The 25,965-nt window shown below is 38.7% G+C and overlaps 2 protein-coding genes across 3 annotated transcripts in view; one reads left to right on the forward strand and one right to left on the reverse strand.

Moving 5' to 3' along the window:
* Positions 1 to 4,122, reverse strand: part of LOC124151451 (uncharacterized protein CXorf58-like) — a 122,529-nt gene extending 118,407 nt beyond the window's left edge. The window contains exon 1 of one of the 2 annotated variants that reach the window (XM_046523931.2): positions 4,040 to 4,122. The gene's annotated coding sequence lies outside the window, so the exon portion shown is untranslated. Of the gene's footprint in view, positions 1 to 4,009 lie in introns of both variants that reach the window. The other variant, XM_046523932.2, reaches the window with a different exon arrangement.
* Positions 4,123 to 4,372: 250 nt separating this feature from the next.
* The window catches only part of LOC124151449 (intraflagellar transport protein 80 homolog), a 132,805-nt gene continuing 111,212 nt past the window's right edge, over positions 4,373 to 25,965 (forward strand). Inside the window, exons 1-3 of the mRNA XM_046523927.2 lie at positions 4,373 to 4,514; positions 16,909 to 17,139; positions 19,400 to 19,510. Of these exons, the coding sequence (XP_046379883.1) occupies positions 4,478 to 4,514; positions 16,909 to 17,139; positions 19,400 to 19,510 (379 nt within the window). The 5' untranslated portion in view covers positions 4,373 to 4,477. The remainder of the gene's footprint in view (positions 4,515 to 16,908; positions 17,140 to 19,399; positions 19,511 to 25,965) is intronic.

Here is a 25,965-nt window from a genome sequence, read left to right on the forward strand (position 1 = left end):
GCGACTGGGACAGTGAAATTAGACACTGGAAATCCAAATATAATTTTATTGGAACAATCAGCTACATGGGAATTTAGTCGCTTAATTGGCATACATCAGGATGTTAAATTACCCGATTTAGTTCCCTATAAAGAGTTGTGTATCCATCTTGATCAAATCAGTACGACAAATAATATTCAACTAGAAAGTCCTTCAACTCTACTCAGATGTGTTCCAGTGAAAAATGAAAAATACAATAGCGGTAGAACGGAATCTTTCTCGTCATTACAATATAAAAAATTGAAGCGTGGTATTATTTCAGACCTCAAAATTTCTGTATTAGATGTAAAACACCAACCTGTACATATAGCAGGGATGTGAGTATGTTTTCCTGAAAAAAGAGGAAAAGTCTAGGGAGGTCTGGGGGCATGCCCCCCCTGAAATTTTTAAAGCATTTGATTGCATTTAAAGCAATTTCGTGCAGTTTGGACAACATTCACACCAAGAAATGTAATAAGTCAAAGGCAAAAGTGAATAAGTCAATAAGTCAAATAAACAAGATGGCAGATGCAGTAAAATTTCGAAGTTAAATCAGTACTTTTAAAAAATCGGGCATAGATTCCGCACACCTGGCTACCCGCCAGGTCTGGGAGCAATACTGCCATAAACTTCAACCCCCATCCCCCAGACACAAGGACAACTGTCACAAGCGTGCAATGTCTGCCCCTTTCCCCATGTTGAAGCATATTGAAAAAAACCTACCTTGTACTTACCTTTTGATGAAAAAAACAAAACTCCATTGCAAACATAAGACATTAATACAACATATACAATTTTACGCGGAAGATGATTTTTCCCGAAGACTAATGTTTTAAAAAACGTGATTTTCCGCGTTTCCGCGGAGATTTCACATCCCTGATATAGGATACTTAAGTGTAACACTCCATATTAAAAATAATGGTTGATGCATCAGGCCCTGGAACGCTCAGACAATGTAATACAATTGCGCTTTCCGATCTCGGAGACACAGAAGGATTTGATAAACCCGGTAACAATGGTAAGTTATACGCTTTACACTTACACGATAATGTATACAAGCGGAAAGAAGTCACATTCACGGGTAATCTAGAAGATTTAAGCGTAGTCGAAGTTAGTAGACTCATTAAAAACACTTCGTACAATATTATTCTCAACGGCGAGAATAAATGGACTATGGTCGAAGCAAACATCGAGTGGCTACTGAATATCGTCATTACCCCACCTTATGTGATGATGGGTAAGGGACATAATTTAACTAAGATAATAAATAGTGGCATCGTACTCGCGGCTTATATCCCGTCAAAACGAAAAAGTGTGTTAGTCACCCCCCTGCCAGAAAACCCAGGTCATATGTTATTTAGTCGTCCGGCAATCCAAAACGTTAGTTTAAATTTGGTTACTGAATTCGATGATATTAAAGTTAACTTGAGTGCAATACCTAATATTTCTACGCTTATTATTGAAGTCTTGTTCGGAGATGCACCGGAAAATGCCTTCGAAATATTACCAGGTCTATCGATTAAATGGCTAAAGAAACACCAACGTCGACGTTGCAGTATTATTCATATCGGAGCATCACCCGTTGCAAGCCTCGAGGGGGTCCAAATTATTAAAAGTGACAGCATTTCTCTTTCTAAGATATTCTTGCCGTATAATATACATTTGATAAGGCTGATGTATAGTCTCAAAACATTTAAGCAAGACCAATTAAAGACTATCATATGATCGTAATATACACTATGAGTTTATATCCAGCGCTCGATGAAGCATTTGAAAAGATGGATACTGTTGATGGATTTCGATTACATCAAATAAGCGACATAAAACATTGAATAGAGAAGGATATGGAGTTGAGACTTGGATTGTATAAAAAGTATCGCAGAGCCGTGAATGCTCTGGACGGAGTTGACACCGCGCTTTTAGTATCTGGCATGGGACTCGGTGTAGCCGGTGTCGGTTTACTATCAACTATAATCGCCGCACCTATCGTGCTCGGTATGGAAATAGCCGCTGGAGTCTCGGGACTGGCAGGAATATCGATAAAATTCATTTCTCGTAGGTTACAAAAGAAAGCATTAAAACACGATAGTATTCGGATACTCGCCGAAGCAAAGTTGAACAGCATTGAGGATCATATTTCAACAGCAATGGTCGATTGTAAGATATCCGAGGATGAGTTTCGTTTAGTGCTGTCGGAACTCACCAAATACAATGAAATGAAGCAGAAGATTCGATCAAAATCTCGTAAGACCAGTGGTATTAGCGAGGACGAGAAAAAAAAGTTCATAGAACAGGGGAGACAACAAGCACGTCAATTATTCCGTGCCAAAACCAAAGAACTGGTTGGAGATTAAAAATAGATTGTTTACTATCGTTTGATCACATTTAGACAAATGCTTACATAAATATATATAATAATGGAGAAAGCTATTAAATGGAGAGAATTACCACAAGGTTTTTATTAGATCAGTGATGTCAAACCAACCAAATACGGTTATCAATTGTTTCTTATCAATTTACAAGAAGAGTGTAGTTATATAGTCTGGTCTCCTAGTAAAATGAACGAAGAACTTAATAAAAATGTTGAATATCGTTTTATCGATAAAAATAATGAAGAATATTTTAATTACCATTTAGGCTCATCTAAAGCAATGATTGGCCCCAGGTATTGGTGAGCTAGAGCCAATTTAACTTAATCTCATGACTATCGTTGAATTGCATCATCATTTTGGCATACAAAATTCCATCTGTAGTAGCAGTATAGGTATATGAATCCGGCTCCAGTGGAGTTGCGGCAGAACCCCCATTACCTATACTACTCATGTGCGATATGCAAGTCCACAAACGACAAAAGCCGAGCACAGCAAAGACATGGACACAGCAGTCAGCATACCACCACATTTACATACTGTTTTTGCAGTATCATCATGTTAAGGTGCTTATTTTCCACTTGTGCATTGACACAATTATTCTATACACACTGTACCTACAGAGAAGGGTTTTATTATAAAATGAACAGAAATAAACAACACTTGACAAATAAAATAGGATGATAATTTGGACCAAATATACTAAATGATAATATGTTCACTCACTCATTGATATATATTTTAAACATTTTCACTCTGTGTAAGTGAATTTAGTTAAACAGTTAGTTTATTTAATATATTTTGTGAGATATTCACCAATTAGTTGTGTCATATTTGAGATGTCCCCCTTAATCTGCTGTTGTCTTACCAATCACCACACTCAGGTGGATATGTTCCTATAAAAACAGGTGCTGGACAAGAAGGAAGACCCCTAGTCAACCGACAAGCAGACTCGGCGCTGGCATTGTCATTGATATTGCACAGTGTGTCCAGCAGTGGGAACCTGTTTTAACCCCAGAAATCCCCTTACTAGCAGAAGTTTTCGAATTGGGGAAGATGGGGGGTCAAGCATATGGGATTAAGTAAATCTATGCCCTAAAGTATCATAACCTGCAAAATTGCTATGTTGACTTTACTTGACTTGAAGCAGTCAGTAAAGTTATTACTTTTGACCTATTTGTTTAAAAGAATAGATTCCATTATGGAGTTCTGAAAGTAAAAATGTGTGCAAAACAGTTGGGTTTTTTTCACGTTTATACCTCCATAAATGAAAAAACCCTTATTGAAGTCAAATCTTTACTGAAAGATTTGTTGGCTTCGGGTCCCATTTACAACATGTCTCAACTTCACTCCCATTCATTTAACAATAGCTTATTTATATCCTGGTAATGAAGACTTCAACGTCTGATGTCGGGATTCCACACCACTTGGTATCTTGTTGATTACGGAACTGAACCAGTGTGATAAATGGTATCGGGGCCACTCGTAAATAAAAGTTACCTCACAGGTCTGAAACAAACACCACAAAAAAAGCATAGAGATAGTTTGAATTAAGATTATTTATCTGTACTTGTAGAAATATATCTTGTTTATCCCACATAAACCAACATGACCAAACATACCAACAGAAGTAACTTGAAATGATAATTAACCTGGAATATTTTGATAATCAGCAGCTCTTTCTTTTCGTTCGTATCCACTGTAAACAAAGTTGATAACTTCCGTTGTATTATAAACACTTCCGGTAAAGAACATACTACCGTGAGTAAAACTAATGTTCCTATATGTAAACATAAGCTAGCACGGTAATCTTTCTTGTATATTTAAATCTTAAAAATATTCATAAATTGGTATTTCAACGTCATTATTTAATTTTGTATATCGGAAAATATTATACTCAACAACTGAACAACACCTTTCTCATAAACACCCTTCAGTAAATGTAGTTGACGACAAAGGGTATTTTGTACGCATGCGCTCTTACACATACCTAAGTTCTCGTTGTGGTTAACTGGGAGCAGAGTTTACCGAAGGATTCGTGTGGAAGTAAACCGGCAAGTTATTGTAAAGGTAAATTGAAAGAGAAGAAGATGCGTTTGAAAACAACGTTACCGAAGGAAGCTAAACATATCCTTTGTTTTAAGACTTTGTCTATGCCTAACAAAGTCATATACCTACATGCTAAAGTTATCATGTTAGGCTACAGCCGAGAGCCGCGATTGGGTCTTACAGTCATGACAGTAAAGACATGACCCTACATCACGGCCGAGAACACCACCTTCATAAATCCTAATCAGAATGTGGTGGCCGATTACCCTCGTATTTTTCTGAAATTTTTGAAACATATTTCCCGTCGGTTTCTGACTCTAAAAGTTGATATAGCTGTACTACCAGATAATTTGTGGAGCTCCATCAGCAGTAGAAACTAATAGTTTCAGTTCACTAGTCCTTATGATGATAACGTATAGAAAAACCCTTAATAATGGCAAATTACAGTTTGGCAAGGACTACAGGCCTTGTGCCAATTTCTAACACTGATGTTTAGAATACAGTACCACAACTTCTCGTGAGGACGGTCTCTGCCGTAGGTCTCAAAGACAAGCAACCAGTTTTTGTGAGAATCCATCAACGTGAACTCGCGACCTTTGGATTGTTAGCTCGACAACTAACAAAGTGAGCTACGTCCACACTGTGAAATTAAGTGCAAATTTACCTAGTCATGCTTACGCCTTTACGGAACTAAACGAAAAGGGGCAAATAGGTGACGGACACTTACGTAGGTTACGGGTAGGCATGGTGTCTCGTGACTTTAGAGTCAGGTCTCCGAATATCGTACAGGCTCCTAAGTTCCGTACACTTTGATGTTTCTTTGATTGCTTTCAATGCTTTCATGCGGCGTCAAACTACTTTCGTTGGTTGAAATGTGGTAATCCCCAACTCTATTTTCAGCTATCACGTGTATTTGTCATGCGTTTTCTCTTACGAGATATGATTGGTTATCGTGAAGTGCACTTGCGCAGAAGCGTTTCTCTCCATTTCTCCATTTCCAACCTCTACATGTGACAGGTCATTGCGGTAAATTTAAAAAGCACGAACGGTACGGAAACACGAAATAATGCATATCAGCTGCCATAAACATTTCATATTGAAAATTATTAATAGGTTTCATAAAAGTTATTTTCAAAATGAACAAAATGTGGGACATACGATATTTGATGCCCAAATTATTATAATATTTTTCTATGCTTCTAATTTTGTACAGTGAAATTTTCAATTTTCCATTTGATATACCCTCTTATGAAACACAGGAATAAGTATTGATAAACAAATTAAAATGACAAAAAGAATATATATTGTCACCTTAGTGTATGGTCATTGTTGAAGTCCATTTTGAAGTAGTCGCTCACTGTCATAAGCTTATTTATATGAAATATTAAGTAACAGACATCAGCACACCTTATCCCTGTTTTCATTTAGATCTATCCGAAAACATTGTTTATCTCTTATCACGCGTCCAGTGCCACATTACTACGCAGCCTTAAAGTAAAACGACAACACAAAGACTATACACCTAGTAACTGTACATGTTTTAAGATATATTACAAAAAGATACTACAAACATTGTCAGGCTGTCTGTATTAATTTTGCCCCGACGTAATAACAAAAGTACCACCATCATTGCACATTCATAAAATGCCAAGATCTTTCTTCAACTACGTGTATTAAAAAGTTGTTTCCGAAAAAAAACCAACCTGGAAATACGTCCAAAATTAATTTGATGGTACCAAGGTAGAATATGTTAAAAATTAGTGAAAAGCATTTCTTTTTCTTTCTTTTTCGCCCGCCCGCTTCCTTGTTGGTTGAGGTTGGAGATGACAACCACATAAAATAACATAGATGGCCTAACGACTAAAGAAACATGTAGAAAACTTCTAGTCAACACCGAAACTCTATCTAATAAGTGTTGACTGTGTAAGTATTGATAACTGATGAGCAAAATCAGTAAAACAATTGGTATCAGCGAGGTACAACTGTATTATTCATACTGTAGCTAATAAAACATTAGGAATACTTTTTAACCCAATACAAAGATATGTCTGTCTTAATTACAATTATTCAGCTGTTTATACGTTTTCTGTCAACTTTACAGAAAATGGCACTTTCAAAATCCGTTCAGCGCCGTGAAATATTTGGAAGCGGACGTGAAATAGTGATCGCGGTCGCACGTTCAACTATAAACACCCTAACTCTGGATGATGTTTATTTTGAAAATTAAGCTGAAATAATAATTGGTTTGCTACAGAAATCCTTAGATCATCCCAAATGAGGGTCTGCAGTGGCAAACGTTGTTTGTCTTGTTCTGCATGGCTTATCGGAAAAAAATAAACGACCCTGTGTCTGCCACATTTTTGGCAAGACGTGTTCTCGAATATTTCGAAAAAAATGGACTTCATCAATGCTCCAACTTGTTCGTTCTTTGATTCAAACGGGGCAGTATTAAAATTTATAAAGGTAGTTTTGTGTTTAATATTTTAGATGGGAAAAAGACGCCAGTACTCTAAGCAGGCCCTGGAGTTTATTAATAAATTAATAAATTAATAAATTCTACTAATGATTAATAATAATGGGATATAGATCTATATATTAATATAGTTTTTGAACCTTAGCATTTCCTTTCGTGCGATATTTCAAATTTTGATTCAAACAATGTATACAAATTTTCATAAGAAATAACAGATACGGGAGTACCATTCAGGTGCTGTACAGAATTAAAATACATGTACGATATTAGAAGAAATTGCGTACGATATTACAGTCACACTGTACGAATTTAAGTGATCGTTATTAGCCTCCTTTGACTGAACGTGTGGTCAAAACGGAAATCGGAATGTACAACCGGTTTAATGGGGTGGCAAGATGATTGGATAACCTTTCGTCTGGTATGCCCCATGACACAGTATCTGCATACAAAAATGGTGGTTGAGACTGGCGACCAAAAGTGTACGATATTCGGAGAACTGACTCTAGTCTACGGACACTTATGAGTGATCCCTATGCCATTTGGCACACTTGTCCCATTCCGTATTCTGCAAGATACCGAGTGGTGAGGAGCGGCTCTTGGCATCAGACGTCGAACTTGCGAGTACACAATTCGTCGGGTGATTTTTGTGACAGAAAAGTGTGGTAGGGAACACTGTAAGGATAATGTGGATAATAGTAAGGAATGAGGGAGGCATGGCTAGTGACGACACAAGGGTGAGTTTGCTTTTAAATCAGTACTGAATAAATGTAGCGGGTGAAAGTGACTTGTGTGAATGTTCCAGGACAGTTCCCAATAGCCAAAATATTCGACACTAAACCATTTCATCCCTTTTTCTCTCTCGACATTTTGGTATGGAGAATATTAGGAGAAACTATAGAATCAATTCTACAAGCCACTAAACGGGTACCTAACCCTAATGATCGTAAAGGGGTGATTGATTGTAATGGGGATCCAAAGGCTAAGGATAGAGTTAGGGGTAACTACCCTAACACCAGCGACATTTGGATGTGTTCAGCGCCAATATATAATATTACCTAATAAACTGCTTTCCTGTGCATAATAATGATAATTTATTAAACCAAAAATAATATATGTGTATTAGGTCCCATTTATCATAATTTTAGCCACTTGAATTACGAAAAACACGAAATAAAAAATATATTGAAAATAAAAGTGCTTTCATAAACTAGCGCTTGCTATAAAATGCGCCGATGCAGGCTATATTTAGTGAACAAATATTCAAAACTCTCAACATCGGCAGGCATATTCAATGACATTGCGTGTAGAGATGATGGATCACTGGGGGGAGCTTATGCACACTCGATGACCCAAGACGTCACAGGGCATTGTTTCGCCGGTGTGACTGGTAACAAAATACTACAAATTACGTCATAGGTTATTGTCATGTGTTTGAAAAGTTTGTGGTGCTGTATTCTAAAGGTAGGTCAAAATTCTGAATGTGTTATCAGTAATAGGTATTCAATGCATATTTACCGATAAGTAAGAAAAACATATTTTTTAGAAATTAACAACAAAATATCAGAAATGATGTTAAAGATTTTTGTTTAAAAAATTGGATGACAATAATTTGTCCAAAAAATGAAAAATGTGTTAAAAGTTAACAATAAATATACAATAAATATACAAAAAAAGCACTCCTATATAGTATGTATTTATCATTTGGCTACTAGTGAAGAACGTATTTCTAATTATGGCATTATGGCCCTAATGATCTTCTAATAGGTTCTAGCCACAGAGTGGGAAAAAATGTGCAATTAGTCGCCATGAATATGCATATGATCTAGTTCAGGTCAATAGAGAAAGTTTACTTCGAAAACTGTGGGTTAAATCGTTGTCCATTGATAGATGGGGGTAAGGCAATATTAAAAAAGATGCCAGAAGTAAGTATCATTGCGTTAATAACTCCTTACTTACAGCAGACGGAACATTCCGAGGAAATTTGAAATTGTCTACGAAGCGAGCACTTCCTGGTTACTGATTTGCATTAATCGACAGCCGCTAAGAGGCGTGTCCCACGTGAACTACCAGAAATCACATATGGTTCTCAGTAGGAAGTGACAACTTGGAGACGATGGTATATACAGTTTTACTTTATACATGTAGATATATACATACAGAAGACACTATGTGCCAGGTCAGCACATAGTGGTAGTCGTTGTTGTCTAGGTGCCCCGGAGCACCCAGCCTAACCCTAGCTAGGCTAAGGGTAAGACCTTTCTTTCCTCTCCCTCCTTCTCAATCTCTCTGGACCATGGCTTATATAGCCACGGTCACCTGACATTTTGTAAGTAATAAATATAAATGTAAACAGTAATTCATCAGTGACATACTTGCACATTTCGATCAGGATGGCAGACGGTCTATGTACACAAAAAACGGGGATTTACAATTAGGATTAGCATCTTATAAATAACAGCAAATAAGTGTTTCGAGGCATATAGATGTCATGGCTCCAGGGTAATGAGCCTTTGCAGTTAAATGTTCTTCAGACAATGGGTGTCGTAAATCAGTCGCTATGACAGTACCATGGGTCCCGAGTATAATTATCATAATCTTATTACCACAACTTGAGGTAATAACAGACCGGTAACCCGTTCACTTCATCTTTCAATGGAGCTGACATGTTAACATGGTGTGCGCGTACCCTAAATTTCTATAGTCTTTTTCTGCATGGGCTTTTGACTTGCCTTTGCATGTGTTTGTGATGGGTGCCACCGGTGGGGCAGCATACGCTCACCTTTTTGCGAACACCTGGTATAGTGATTCCTAAACACATGCTCATGATATAATCAGAATTGTACAATCAACTCTGCTTTATGCAGAGATTTCTTTTGGATGTGGAAAGGGTTTTGTCACATTATTATTATTATTATTATTATTTTTATTATTATTATTATTCTACAAGCTGTATGTAGTACTCTCTGCTTGCAGAAAAATACATGACATACTTTGTCCATAATAAGCAAATTTTGAATCTGCAAATAAAAAAGCCATCTTTATTTCAATACACATGTACATGTATATTCAAATTTGGACTTAGAGTGTTGTTTTCCTTTAATAAAAAGGCCTAGGGTGTGTGCAATAAGTTGTTTGTGTATTTGTGCCAGAACCTTTGTTAGGTTGACAAAATTTTGGATTGAAAAAGTAAATTAGCTAGGTAAAAATATATGTAATATTTCTTAAATATTTAGCTTTACTCTGAAAAAAGATGCCAAATCATATGATTTCTGGGTAATTAATTCACGACAGAAAGACAACCATGCATATCTCTATAAACTTTAATTATATCTTCTTTGCCCTTCATCAATAGTATTAAAAGGGTTCAAGATTATCCTTGATCGTAATTATTACTTTTCAATGGCCTCTTCATTAAAAAAATTAATTATATTTAGATAGTTTGTTGAGTTGAAGAAGTACACCCCATTGTAATGCCATCTAATATTTTTAGGAAAAAACTCCCAACATTGGTGTGTTGAGTATGTCCTTAAAGTGTATAACATCAGACCCTCCTATCTATTTGATTGAAAGAAGCATTATCAGAATTATCGTGTGCAAAGAAATAGTTTCAAATGCGATATAAATGCAGTAACTTTTCACACATTTCAACGAACTTCAACAACACTTACTGTCGCCACAGCATGCGAAACATGACTGACAGTGGCAGAGAAGGGAAATGGGGAAGTATCTTGATCAACGCTTGTTGACTCACCAAAAGAAATTACTTCGCTTGTCGCTTATTTGTTTATTGCCGCCATTTTGACACTGTTTTTCCGGAAAAGGTGTGTTGTCAATTAACTAAGATCAGCTTTTGACGGATACAGCCGAAGTTATTCACCTGCCTTGACCGGGTTACCCTTAGCGAGTGTCCACATATTCCACTAACGAGCGCTGTCAAATCCGATAGTGTTTCACATTATAAATGCTTTTGGTTCCAATATGCCTTCATTTTAAACCCATTGAACACATTTTATTCAAATAGACAGGAGGGCCTTAACATTATACAACGATAATTTTGATTTAGCTCAAAACATTAATACTCTTTATCTATGTATGCATTCTGTTATTGATATCTGCATTCTCCCCAGAGCGTTAATGTACACATATAATGTGTCATGTACTGCTCCATTACCACTTGAATAGTGGCTAAGAGACTCTTATCAATAAACATGATGAAATATGTTAGGAAACAGACAATGTTTTTACACAGTTGGGTCCTTCAACAGTGCAAGCGCACAAATCTGAGTGCATGTTATCCCTGCTATGGGATTAGTAGTGGCCATTGGTGGCAGTGAGACAAATGCATACAGCTAATAGAAAATTATAGTTAAACGACGACAAGTGACAATCTTTTGATCCTTTTGTAAGGCAAAGAATCAGGATCCCACTACAGCGTCACCTAAACACATCGATCCAGTCCCATTCGATAAGCCCCGCCCACAAGCTTCCGCCATCTGTTTTGACATTAGGGGGACAACCACTCGCTGATCGTTATGGCGTCACAACCCATGAAACTTGATTGCGTGAGTGATGATTTAGGCTTGGATTATTTTGTTACCAGTTGCTTGTCAAAAAGATCAAAGAGAGGGGTTATACATATTTTGTTAAGGGTTATATTTTTAATGTTAAATTGTATGTGGTGAGCTAAAATTAGGTAGATATACGATCTAAACCGTACCAGTCAATGAGGAAGTCGAGAGTTGCCACATACTGTCAACATCACTATAGAGGAGGCTGAGAAGAGCATCACAGCGAGCCACTGCACATGTCAGGCAGGGTAACTATTACATTTTGTCTTGACCTTTCCAATTTACTTTCCATTGTAATGTTCTGACAACAGTCAACACAAGCACATGGGCAATTTGCATATTTTTGATATGTCAAGGTCTTTGGTGGTCTAAAAAATAGATTGGCAACATAAGAAATTGTTTCAACACAGCCTATTTTTGATAGCAGTGATTTTGCAGGATACAAAGCACAAAAGGACATTATCATGAGTTTATCCACTTTTAATAGCACATTCTACAATATCATAACCACATATGCTGCTAACTCAAAGCCCAATATTGCCACAAACAGGAATAATTCAGGAATAATTTTGTTGTTCAGAGGTCCAGATAAGCTGTGTATCTGCGTGAAATACGCATCAGAAATGCAGTAAACTAAAATCCAAGCGTATCAAATACGCAAAGAACATTACAGATAAGCTACAAAAATAAAACTTGTGCTTATCATCAAAATATTGTGAAGTAACCCAGCGTATTCGATTAGCAAATCAGCAACATATTTTGAAATTATAAATGGGCATTCCGTCAACCTTGCCAAACTCCACGATGACAGTTACATCATGATCATTTGCCATCACACTTTCTTGTGGAAGTATCGTGGTATTTTTGAGTCCTATAAAGCTCTCGAACCCACACGACACCAGTTTGCAGGGACTAGATGAATAGTGTTTTTAAATATTTAACTTAAATACCCACATGTGTAAAAACTAGTGGGTAACAGAAATTTGAATACCCAGATAGAATTACTGATACCCAATGATTTTAAAAAGCATGGGTAAAATACCCACAACACCAAAAGCTTATCTGGAGCTCTGGTTGTTACAATCACAATCCTTGTTAATTAACAGTACGAAATCTTAACTTGCTACTTGTTGTCATGTACTTGTATTGAATAATGCTTTTGTTCAAAAGTGCTGGATATTGTGCATATCCTAATCATCGAGCAGACGTAAGAGCCATGGAAGATTGTGTTAAAATTAAGTTCATGATGAGACCTTTTCTTGCAACCGTTTTGTTTTGGGGAAAGGTAAGAATCGAACCACAGCAATACGCAACAGATATCTTGAGTCAGAGTTGCACAAACCGTGTGCACAGTGCTTCACCGGCATTGTGGACCCTGGAAATAAGTCTGACAAATCTGCAAAAAGCGCTCGGCCTTCTGATTGGCCCAAACTGACACATGTGCCAATTTTTATTTACAGACTGGATTGGTCTATTCTTAGTACCTCCTACACTTGTGTGCCAAACAACACTTGAAAGGTAGCACCATTACAACGTATTTGGTAATGCTTCATTTATTGTTGGCTGAAGGACCAAAATGACCAAAGTCCTGGAACTACAGGCCCTCCTACAATCTTTCAGACTTGAGGATCAGAAGGCCAAATTCCTTACCCCCACTTGGGATTTGAATGTGTTACTTCGAAGACTGTGCACGCCCCCCTTCAAGTCCCTTAACGCATCTTCCTTTTTCAACCTCACCAAGAAATCAATTTTTCTTGGCCTTAGCCACTGCAGCGTGGGTTAGTGAGTTACATGCACTTGACATTATCTGTATAAGCTTTGAGCATGGTGCATAGGGAGTGGTTTTCATAGCCAAGAATCAGCTACCAGGACAACCCTATCGGTCCTTCTCCATTCCACCAATCTCTAAGATTGTCGGGGTCGAAGATGAGGGTGAACTCCTGCTGTGCCCTGTACGCGCACTATAACTTTTTAATCCGCCGCCCAAAAACTAGGCGTGGCAAGAGATAACGGTTTTTCATTCCCGCATCCCAGACGTCCACGGACGCAAGTCAGTCACATATCTCTATGGTTATGCGCAGTCATCCTGCAGGCTTAAGAGATCACTGCCCTTGAACCTCAACCATGGCTCTAACATAGCAACTATTATATTAGAGCAATCATGGAAGGATGTTCTTGAAGGTCTTCGCCAGCCATTATCTTCAAGATGTTGCACTTGAAGACATCAAAGGCGTCCGTAGCTTTGGCCCTCAGGTAGTAGCCCAGCAGGGTAACCAAACTCCGACTCAGATAATGAACTCTTCCTGTCCGGAGCCAGTCTTACCCGACTCGTGCCATGTTTATTTGACATGCCCATTAGGGGGATTTTCAAGCTTTTTAGCTTTGGCTTGGTGACACAGTTTGCTAAGATTTTAGCTAATTTCTATTTACTGTTTGTTTACATGGACTTATCCTCAATTCTCGTGTCTTTCTGTGGATAAGATTGAGCGAGGTTAACCGTCTGGCTCTTTGACTTGCCAGACAGCTCCCTTGACACAAATGTTGTTTGAAGGAATTGTATATATATATTGAGGTTTAACATCTGAAGGTATACCCACCGCCATACAGTCTGATACAGAGTAATGCAGAATAAGTAAAAAATTGAGTAAAATCTGAATATTAATTACGTTTGTATACTTCTCCTGCATTACTAAGGGCCCAACTGTCGCAGACCTGCATCCCCACCATAGCTTCAGAAAATGTTTCAGCATGGGTGACAAGCAGTAATGTGATCAGATGTGACGCCACCTCAGACGGTCACATGACGGCAGTGATGGGTTCTAGTAAAAGTAGAGGCCAATGACCTTTGGTACATTTAATGGTCCATAGCATATAATAATGATTCATGATAATTAAAGGCATAAGACAAATACATTGCAATATTTCTTAAAGTAGTTTGGTCATAGTCACACATTAAAGTATTGGATTTTTCTTGTGTAGGATGGACATAATGCTTTTCATGGAAATTTTGATGCCTTATGTTAACACATTCTTGACAAAGTAACAAAAAGTGATATTCTTCTTCCACACAACTAGCCGCCTCCTTGGTCTAGTGGTAGAGCGTCCACCCGGAAAGCAGAAGGTCCAGGGTTTGATTTTTAGCTGCGTCATACTAAAAGATGTTAAAAGATGGTACTTGTCATTACCACCCTGTCCGGCGCTCAGCAATAAGGGTTGGTAGGCTTGGAGCCAATATACTGTCTGAGTGGGGTATTCATGTTAGACTGCGGGATGGTATGTCAGTGGGCTAGCACTATAGATCAGCATAGAACACACACACCAACACACCCAACTCTCTTGCTGTTTCATTATACCGTGACAGCATCCTACTTCAACATGTTAAGAATGTGATTTGCAAAGGAAACGACTTATTGCCATCATAAATTTACCATTAGTTAAAGCAAATAACTATAAACATCACAGAATGATGTTTTAAATAGGTCATAATAATTCACCTTGGAGCTAAGTTTGGAAAATCAACAATCTGTTTTTCCCAAACGTCAAATCCAATATTATACAAGAGGTGCTTAATTTTAGACACCCATCATCTGCATCACTTCAGGCTTTCCTACCACATTAAGCTGTCATGCCGTGATATAACTGGAATACTGTTAAAAGCAGCGTTAAACCCAATTCACTCACTCCACATTCACTGTGGACAGTATTGTCTGATGTGGAAGCCTTGACCCCTAAAAACTGTTTACATGCTAGCAATTGGACAGACTCAATTTCCTTATAATTATCTACTCCCCAGATTTCCCAGATATCCCCTTGTTATGATTTCTGTGTGCATTCAGGGTTTGTCCTAGCCTCATAATCTGGAGGTCATAGGCGGATACAGCTTTTTTGAAAAGGGGGGGTGCACAATTAAAATCTATTTATTGTCTTTGGTGGTAATTTATACAGAAATAAAGATTTTGTTCGAAATAAAAAGGGGGGGTGCGGGGGTGCACCACCCCCCCCTTTTTAATTTCGAAAAAAATCAACTCTGTATCCGCCCATGGAGGTCATTATGACTCCCAAGCTGTTCTACAGGGGAGTCATAGGTCTTTTGTCATGTTTGTAGGGGGTTCATTTTCACAAAATATCAATTGATATTTGGAAATATATATTTTTTTAAACTAAAACATATTGCCTTGTTTCAATAATAATGCATTTTACATAATATTATAGGTATTTATCTGCTATGTATGCAATTGTTAATCTCATCCAATATTTTTTTTGTAGATAACTGCTAAGAAAGCAAATGCTATATTTATAAGTTGTAGCAGTATCACTAGGGTTACATGTGCTTTTATCTTACCTTACATTGAAATACTAGCTTCTGATTGGTTAAGGAGTGGGCAGTTATGTTCAATGTAACCCCATCAAGTAGCCTACCGAGAAGTCAATTGTAACACACCGTAGGTAACTTGCTTATTTCACATAAGCATCATTGAGCTGAAATGAACCAATGTTTATCAGAATGCTTTGGGTAAATGGAAGTAACTCGGTTCGTTTGTGTCGTCTGCTTGCTGTCAAAATGACTGAATCAAAGCATTTTACTCCGTGAAACTTCAGACATATATTCCGGGTGTGTATGAATGAATTTCGGTGAGATAAATTCATTGTCAACCGATCCCTCAATATGTGATTACATATGTAGTAATTGTACTAAAACTCAAGTGTTACTTTTAGAAAAATTACACTTAGATGCCTTGAGAACCATATTGTGGAGCAGTCAGAGTGCAAATTGTGATGAAACTGGATTCACTTCTTAAGTACTCACCAAAAAGTGACCTTGAACTATGTGTGAACTTATTCCATCTAATGTATTTGATGCCTCTGCATATTATACAAGGTCATGAAATAGACTCCAAATACCATTGTGTCGTACTGAATTCTCTAAGAAGTCATTTTTACCATAAGCTGTCCAAGAATGGAATAATTTGGACAAAGACCCTACTCAAACAGAATCAAACTCGTTATTTAAAATATTTTATTTGTACCAATAATAAGAGTAATGTACATAAGATATTTAAACTATTTGGAATCGTTCATTGTAAGTTAAGACTTGGATTTGGTGACGTTAATGGTCACAAGTTTGACTGTTTTATTCATGATGTTTTTCTGTGTAATTGTGGGTATAATTATGAAGGCAGTCTTCACTATATTGTCCTGATTATATGTATTAAAGATCAAATAGCTACTTTTACACCGCCTGTTTTGATTTGATACTCACCTGTATGGTAATACTAATCTGGAGATATTAATTTTAGAAGTTATGAAATCTGTTTGATAAATCTGTTTTAATCTTTCTATGTTTTCTCTCAAGCATTTTGTTGATGTTAATATTTTATAATACTGTTTCCATATCATGAACAATCAGTGTGTTTGCCTTAACCTTACTCACATTCTGACCTGGTGAGCTGTGTCGGATGGACATCGCCTGATGAACTGTTCTCAGGTGCAGATGACCACCTCATCTTGAAATGGAACTTGCTGACTGGCCTGGAGACAAGTAAATTGCTTACTCTCCCGAATGAGTGCTTCCCAACTGGTATGCACTTCTTCCCAAAGTCTGGCAGTAGTGGTGGACCAAAGAAATCTGGGGGGGATGTGTTTGCCCTCACATCTACTGATGGTCAGTAATACACAAAGCCTGTTTGTATATAGCATAAGAAAAGATACAACTTTATGATTAACAACTTCTGGTTTATTGCATTTAGCAACATTTTGATGTAGATTCTTACACTGTTAATGATAAGCAGCAGATTAACCTTGATAACAACAGCTAATGGATAACAAGTAGGACACAAGTAATTGGATGAAGCCAGATGTACAGTACAGTAAGAATAACAAATACCATACAGGTAATGAAGCAGGATGTACAGTAACGATTAGAAAGTAGTAACAAGCTGATTGGATAATTAAAAAAAATATTCCTTCATTGGATCTTCATAGGCAGACGGGATGTAATATCCTTGATCACTGTTGATCGAAGGTTTGTGGCAGGGGATTTCTATGGCTTCTGAGAGTTTTCTTTTTGTAAAGTCCTGATGCTTGGTAGAAAATGGAACACAAGATTTGGACAAACTAAATTTGGTGTCTGAAGAACTTGTGCTTGTGGTCTGAGAGGGTTGATTTGCTGTCTGCTTTGGCTGTTGAAGTTTTTTGTTGTTTGATGCTTTTATCTACTGGGCAGAAGGTTTAACAATGTACAAGTCACCACAGTCACAATTATCTTATAGATAACTCCTTTGGGGGGTTGCTTGTTGAATGGAGGGTTAAGGCCGATGGCTTGGAGGGTGGTACTAAGGGATAGGGAAGCAGTGAAGATGGTATCGATTGTAGTCACTCCAGCTTGATAAAGGTGTAGGAATCTACATTGAAACATTGAAAATAAACCAGAAGTTGTTATCAATAAAGTGGTATGTTTTCTTATGTACTCAACAACTTCTAGAATGCTAATCAAACAGTTATAATGAGAGACTCTAGGAATCTTGATCATGTTGAGGTTTCTGTCTGTAGTATTTTGATCTGAGGAACTCCCAAATATATAACTCTAAAATTAGGGTAATTGCAGTGGACCCTTGGCTATATTCATTCATTGGTAGGTATAATAAAGGGAGATATCATTGAGCATGGAAATGGAGATTATGAAAGCAAAATCTTTGGACAGATTTTGCCTTGTGGCTGTCAAAAAACTTCAGCACATGCTCAGTGCTACTCTGTTTTGAAAGTGTACGTAAATCAATTTGTTTTTTTATTAAACTGAAATTATGAAGTTTGTTTGTTTGTTGTTTTACGCTGCAGTCAGCAATATTCCAGCTATATGACAGCAGTCTGTAAATAATCGAGACAATCCAGTGATCGACATCATGAGCATCGATCCACACAATTGGAATACGATGACATTCATCAACCAAGACAGCGAGTCTGACCGCCCGATCCCATTAGTCGCCTCTTATGACAAGCATAGTTGGCTTTTACAGCAAACATTGGTTGCTGAAGACTTATTCTATGAGAAAAAACAATCCTGAAAATGTTTTCATCTTTAGATCATGGTGAAATTATCTCATCAAATCTAAACAATATAGAACTGATGGTTTCACACAACTATGACCCTGCCATTGCACCAAAACTGTTGCTGATTCAATAATGTAAAATTGTAAGCATGCTCATTAAGCATGTGATGAAATTGATGTGCTAAACTTAATAGGCATGGCAAGACGATGGAAGCCATGTAGATCATGTAGATCTCAAGGAAATGTTACATATGTCTCCTTGTCTTGACACTTTGATCCGTCATGTCAAGGGTGGAAAGGTTATCCTCAAGGTCATAGCCTGAAAAAGAAGGCTTTACTGTATGTTAATTAAACTTGGTACATCTCATCAAACTGATCTATGTAAAAGATCAAGGTCACAGCAAAGGTCACGTATATTTAAAAGTATGTTTGCTATTTTCACTAAAATGTATTCTTCTGCAAACACATCATCTTTTTATGCTTATACATGTGGTAGTTATGATATTTGATTACTTCCGTATGACAAATGTTGGCAATAATAGAATGTAATAGTAGTACTAGTAGGTCACGGTGAGCTTCATCTCACTCTGTCATTTTTAACAGAATTCTGCGCAAAGATGTGACACTCTTCTACATTTCTAGCTTCTGGTAATTTCATCTTCTGTGAGCATGGAAAGGTGTATGTTCTACAGTTACTAATACAATACCTAATTTGTCTTATTGCAAGGATAACCATGATAACAATTATAAACGTAACACATAAAAGATAATAACCCATGAATTGCTATACATATTTAAACAGGGTATGTTGATGACTGTGTATCCTTGTTATTTAATATTAAGTTAATACGTTTACTCTGCATTTATGCTTTGCAGGCAAATTCCACTTGATCAGTCGCACAGGGCGTGTTGAGAAGAGTGTGGATGCCCACAAAGGTGCTGTGTTGTCGGGGAAGTGGAGTTATGATGGAACAGCCCTTGTCACTGGTAACATCACATTATGCAGATATTAACAGTTTGTGCTAAAGCCTTTTTTCTTTTTGCGTCATTTAGAAGTATTAATATGTCAAATTTTGGTAGATAAATTTACTAGACTCGAGGTTACAAGGGGTGGCTGAAAAGTTCTGAACCTAACTATGATGGACTACGTTGATGGAGTTTGTTGCTGATTGTTTCCAACATAAAACGCCTCCCACATGTTTTTGTCAACGATGATGGAGTGCCTGGATCCCTCTTCCAGGCTTGCCCCTGGTGATGTGAGAAGTCTTCCACAGCAGAAATGATGTGGCCCCAGTGACCCAACTCACTTACTCAAAGTCACAGTTAACTTGGCATATTTTTCTTAATCGCAACTAAAATCAAACGATTTTTTAAACTTATCTTATGTCTTATCTATGCATTTCACCTTTCTTCTTCAATCCTGGTGGGGGCGTTCGGGTAGCCTAGTGGTTAAAGCGTTCGCTTGTCACGCTGAAGACCCGGGTTTGATTCCCGACATGGGTACAATGTGTGAAGCCCATGTCTGGTGTCCCCCACCGTGATATTCCTTGAATATTGCTAAAAGCTGAATAAAACCACACTCACTCACTCAAACACCTCAACACCTCAACCAAAAACATCCTAACCATAACCATGGCTATCATCACTACGAATGCCTGATTCCCGTGCAACTTGATCATGTAACGTCAGTAGCTTAATCATTGTCTTTCTTTTCTTATCGCCTTGGTGTGGAGTAGTTATTGATTTGAGAATAATATTTTGATTTTTTTTCTGTCTGTATAAGTCTGTTCAGAGAGGTTATCATCATGGATAACAACCCAAAAATGTCTAGCTTGTGCTAAATGCATATGAACGGCTCAGGATCCAAAACTGGCCAATCAACTGCTAAGGAACTCACAAAACCCATGCTAAGCTGTCAGGCCAGACGCCTCCTCTTTCAATTGTCCACCCAGTTATCTACTATGCCTACGCTGTTTTTGGAGGAAGACCTGTATCAGGGGCCTTCCTCACAGCCGATCTTACTATCAATTCATCTGCTGCAGCCCCGGAGGTGATCTGAATGACACCTTAGATCGCCCTCTTCCTTCTACAGAGACACAGGATTCACCAATATCTCCTGCAGATAGCTTGATTGTGTCAACCTAACTGATATGCTCACTTGGATTGCTGACAAGCTTGGCCTTCAACATGTTGCCGAAGAGGATCGTTTCATCATGACAGGTTGCAGTACAGACATGCATACTTTACCTCTGTCTTGAGCAAGAATATGGATCAGGCCTACAATCGTTTTCGGAGTATCAAAGATACACTCCAGTTGCCTAGATTCAACATCTTAGAGTGTGGCACATCCCTGGAACTGGATGGTGATATCCATACTATCAACCCCAAGAGGATGAGCCACACCTTAATTGTGGAAGATCATGAACTCTCTCATTTAGATACTATAATGTGACATATGCTTATATCTACGAAATATTCCAGACATAGAGAATACTACACTCATACTCGTTAGATACCATTTTTACGAAACGAATGGACTTTCTCGCTTTTGAGAATAAGTGTGGTATTTTATTTATTACCCACGTGAAATATATATTAAAGTGTAAATACTATCGTTCGTTGACAGACCAAACTGAAACTGGTTGGTCACTCGCACTGCCGGCATCCCTGCTGTGCAATCAAAATGGTTCAGTTTCCTTGATCAAAATGATCGGTTTCCTTGATCAAAATGGTTCAGTTTCCTTGATCAAATGGTTCAGTTTCCTTGATCAAAATGGTTCAGTTTCCTTGATCAAAATGGTTCAGTTTCCTTGATCAAAATGGTTCGGTTACCATTTTGGAAGAGGGATATCTGAGAGTTCGCCAAAGATGTTCATGTTAACTGTACGACCCTATAGACGTGAAAATCAACAAACTCAACGAGCTTCGAACGAAGGGCAAGGTGACCTCCGGGATAAGAAAAGACAACCGTGATCTACTCACAGCGTTTTACGCTGGAGATAGGGAATGTTTGTTCACATTTGGGATAAATTTGGGCCACATAATCAGAAGTCAGGCACACATCTATGGAGTTTTCGAATGATTTGTATAGGAAATGTTCAATATCGTCGTATTCATGAACACACAACTCCCAAAACAGTGCCACAAAGTATGCTTCGAAGGGGACACTGATGGCACAACTTGACCATCCCAAGTAGGTCTAGATATCTGTCCAGACAGTTGAAACTGACTTCATTTCACCATGCTTATCCTTTTAGGTTAAGTCAAATTGAAAGTTGTCGGGTGCGTCACGCTCATGGGGACCCTCGGTCTATTGATCGGTAGTCGTACATTGTAAATGGATATAGCTCGATTATATAATGTCTATAGAAGTTCTATGCATAACTTATATAGAATGCAAACCAAATTTGATGCGTGTGACTATCTTGTTTGGTTTAATAAAGTGTTTGTAAACATCTCTTGTGCTCATGAGATTGTTTCAGTTGTGCCTTGTAATTGCGAAATGAATGACGTCTCGCAATTTTTTATGAATGAAAAAAGTAGTCCGTGACGGAGGTCACGGTTATCCAATCAAAACGAATAAAAGGAGGTCAACCTTGTACGACACGCCTGTAACGTACAGATTTAGTATCTTACCACCTGTATCCTCATCACGTGAGTAATAAAGTCCTGGATCTGATCTCTTAACGTAGACGAAGTGCACTTCAAACTGCAACTGTACCAACTACCCTACATCTCTCTTTGCTAATGGGATTCAGAAGATAAGATAAGATAATATACAATAAGATAACACTTTATTACCCCGAAGGAAATTTGGGTTTTATCGGCACATGGTCTCAGCTTATTGACAAACACACATGCATGTAAATACGAGCATCACAAACGTAATAAACATCAAATGTGGCACTAGCTAATAAATGTTCATGAATTACCAGTATTTATCACAAGACTTATTATGAAACGGTGTACAAGCTGGATTGAATGAATTCCGGGTCCTGTTTGTTCTCAACATCAGCAATCGTAGTTGGCGACCAGAAGGAAGAAGTTGATACTCCGAATGTAAAACTTGCGAAATATCGCTTATTATTTTCTTTGCTTTATTTACTATTTGCTGTTCATAAATACTGCCGATATCCTGGAGATAGATGCCAATAATTTCATTCACCGTGTAACAGATTTTGAAGTTTGTTTTTGTTGCGAGCAGACCGGTTTCCAAACCAGCTAGTGAAGTTAAAATTCAAAATACTTGAAATAAATGTTTTATTAAACATTGACATGATGGGAGTCAATTTGAAAATGTCTTAAACGAAGCCATCTTCAAAAGTGTATGGACTGCCATCGGAAGAAATCGGCTCATGATCCCCATTGTCTCTGCCGTGTGCCCTGCTCCTTGGACCAGCCATGCTCTGAATGTACCCACTTATCCTCCAACCTTTTTATTTGTTACCTCTTGAAAAGTGCTCACCAACAACTACAGCACCAGACTTTGAATCACTCTCCTGCGGCTGTCACCTTCATCGCCTCGGCTATGTCATCGGGTGGATCCATCCTTGAGACTACCTTGCCTGCTGCGTTGCCTTTTTCATGGTCATCCCCCTTAATATCTGTTTGCTCCTGAGCTTGTCCCATGATAGCACCTATCTGCGCCTATTCAGCTTCTAAATCTGAGGAGCAGCCACTCTATGCCTCAAAGGATCAGATCCTGTGGATCATCGATGTCCTTAGACTCAAGGAGCCTGTCCCACTGCCTTCTGCAAAATGCTCTTTACATCTCAGGAACACTACAGCATCTTACATGGTACCTGTTCATCAATTGCTTGATGGTATTTCTGTGCTGTTGCTGCAGGCTTTGGATAAGGTAGTCCTTAGGGATTCGCTTGCCAAAACCACCATGACCACGGATGGCCCAGTCGTCTAAGGCACCGCAATTCGCTGTGCAGAGTTGCTTCCCTTGGGCACGCCAGAAACCTATGATTGAAGGTTCGAATCCCGGTCGCCCCGATTATGTTTCTAGGTTTGTCAGCACCATACCCGTGCCCGTGGGTTTCACCAAAGTGATAAACGTCCGAGATCTGCATCCCTTCTGTCTTTCCTCCCACATTAAGCTGACAAACCGTGATATAACTGAAATATTGTTAAAAGCAGCGTTAAACCCAACTCACTCACTTAGATTACATGGGATTTCATTTCAAATTTTAGTGCCTCCCTTTTGCTAAAACTTCTCTGCCTCAAGATAGATTAATGATCCCATATGTCTGTTGATTCTGACATTCATTTGTCCCTCCTACCATTGTCGCTTATTACACTACCTTCGTCCAGGCGTTGGTTAAGTTGATTGGCCTGCAGAAGACACATCCCCACAGTCGTGGGATCAACGTGTGGTCCATTTGCAGGATGCATTGGGGGTTTCACTACGTCGGCGATGCCTCATGCTATTCATCAGACACACCACACACCAAAATGGTTATCTTTCAAGGCTTATGGTATGATACTGTGTCTTCTTCTCTATAAATAACAGATTTCTGAGTATTTACGTGAGACAAAACATTTTTCAGGAGGCACCATTGCCAGTTATGCCATTCACTCGAATATCCTGTCAGTTTGGTTATGTTCCACCATTCTTCAGGCTTACACCTATGATGGTTTGGATCTGCCTCGGCCATTGTCGTCCACAATGGCACTTCACACAAACAACTCCATCAAAGGCATCGTCTGAGGTTGTTTTTGGCGAACCGACTCAACTTTCGCCAACTTCTACCTCCGAGATCTGTCTGTTGAGGGTGTCGAGGGAGTCCACCAGCTGGGTCCTCTCTTCTTTTCGCAGCAAGTTGTCACCCCTCCCCTTTGCCGTTGATGAATTGGAATGGAGCGCCTGCCATTTTGGACGCCCAAACCGATACTCCTGTATGTTTTTTTTTTTTCAAAAACTGTAGAATGAAAGCATTAAACTCCGTACTGAGGGTACTACGAATCCTGAAGGTAACTATGGGCCCAACCACTCAATCGCAAATGGGGATATGTAGTTGATCCAGCCTGCCTTCCTACCGTGGGATAATTGCATACTGTTGTGGAGGGATAAGTTAAAGATATAGGGAATCAGAGTATTCCCCTTATTTATATACTTACCTGGTCATGACTGCCTGCCCGACCATCACCTCAAAGTTGGATCCACTTGTCTCCTGTCTACGGGCGATTGTGGGAAAAGTGACAAGTATTACAGGAGCATGCAGGGAACAAGGTGGTCAGAGGGTGTGTTCCGGTGATTGTTTTCACAACGTTCTATAGTGTTATATGATCGAAGCAAGAAGGAATATTGCATACTGTTGGGTCAGGATAAGTATATGAATAAGAGGAATACTCTGATTCCCTATGTCTTCCTGAAGCCGTTCACACCGGCGCATCACCTAGTCGTCAACGCTTCAATGATCGGTTGGGTGCCCACCTATTGGATCAGCAGACAGCAGGGCATTGGTCAGCAAACAAAATCTTACCATCAACAGCTTGGATTGCAGTGTTAGCAGTAACCCATTGGATGGTAGTCCTGTAAGCCTCCCGATTGCTGATTTAATCAGACAACACATCGGTGGTTAACAAGATGGGATCGACAAAGTCTGCTTCCCTCCTCTGACTGACGATCCAGACTCGCTTCAAATTCAGTTTCGAGCCCCGATACAATGCTCATTTCCCCCATACAAGATCCACAGGTGTGGGATCACGATGCACCAGCCATCTCTTTGGAATTACTGAACGCTTACGCGTACCCTCCAACAGGTGTGCAACAGCCGTTAGTTATGTGGTAATTCAAACTATATCAAGGATATGTATGTTTGTTTGTTTGTTTGTTTGTTTGTTTGTTTGTTTGTTACTGTTACACATGTAAGTTGGGTGGTGTGTTGTGATCCCGTAATGGTATTGTCGCTACCATTCCCCTGCTCGTGGGTTTCACAGTTGTGGTAAAATGTCTAAACCTGCATCACTTCAGGTTTTCCTCTCTCATTTAAGCTGACACACCATGGTATAACTGAAATACTGTTAAAAGTGGCGTTAATAGCCAACTTACACACTGATTCACACATGAGGTGAATCCAATTTTCAATATGGCTGCCACGGAAAAAACTCTTTATAACCCATACTCAGCCACATAATAGGGGAGCTGAACATTTGTGTTCTTTACTTGCAAACACCACGGGTTGATTAGTTTGTTTTTCAACCTAGGGCTTATTTAGTTTATTTTTTAACTTATCCTGCATTACTCCGTATTGCATTTACTGCTGTCTTTGACAGAGAGACGAACTGTGTGAGATCCAGCTGCTGAAGAAAGTTGTCCCAACCAGCCCAGGAGGCAGCGCCCTCTCACAGTCGGCACGTGACCCGGAAGTCATGACGTCACACCAAAAGACATAACTGCTTTGTCACCTCCACGGACGGACGTACTTTGTATC

The sequence above is a fragment of the Haliotis rufescens genome, unplaced genomic scaffold, assembly GCF_023055435.1.
Source record: "Haliotis rufescens isolate VD_foot unplaced genomic scaffold, xgHalRufe1.0.p SCAF_9, whole genome shotgun sequence".
Lineage (NCBI taxonomy): Eukaryota > Metazoa > Mollusca > Gastropoda > Lepetellida > Haliotidae > Haliotis > Haliotis rufescens.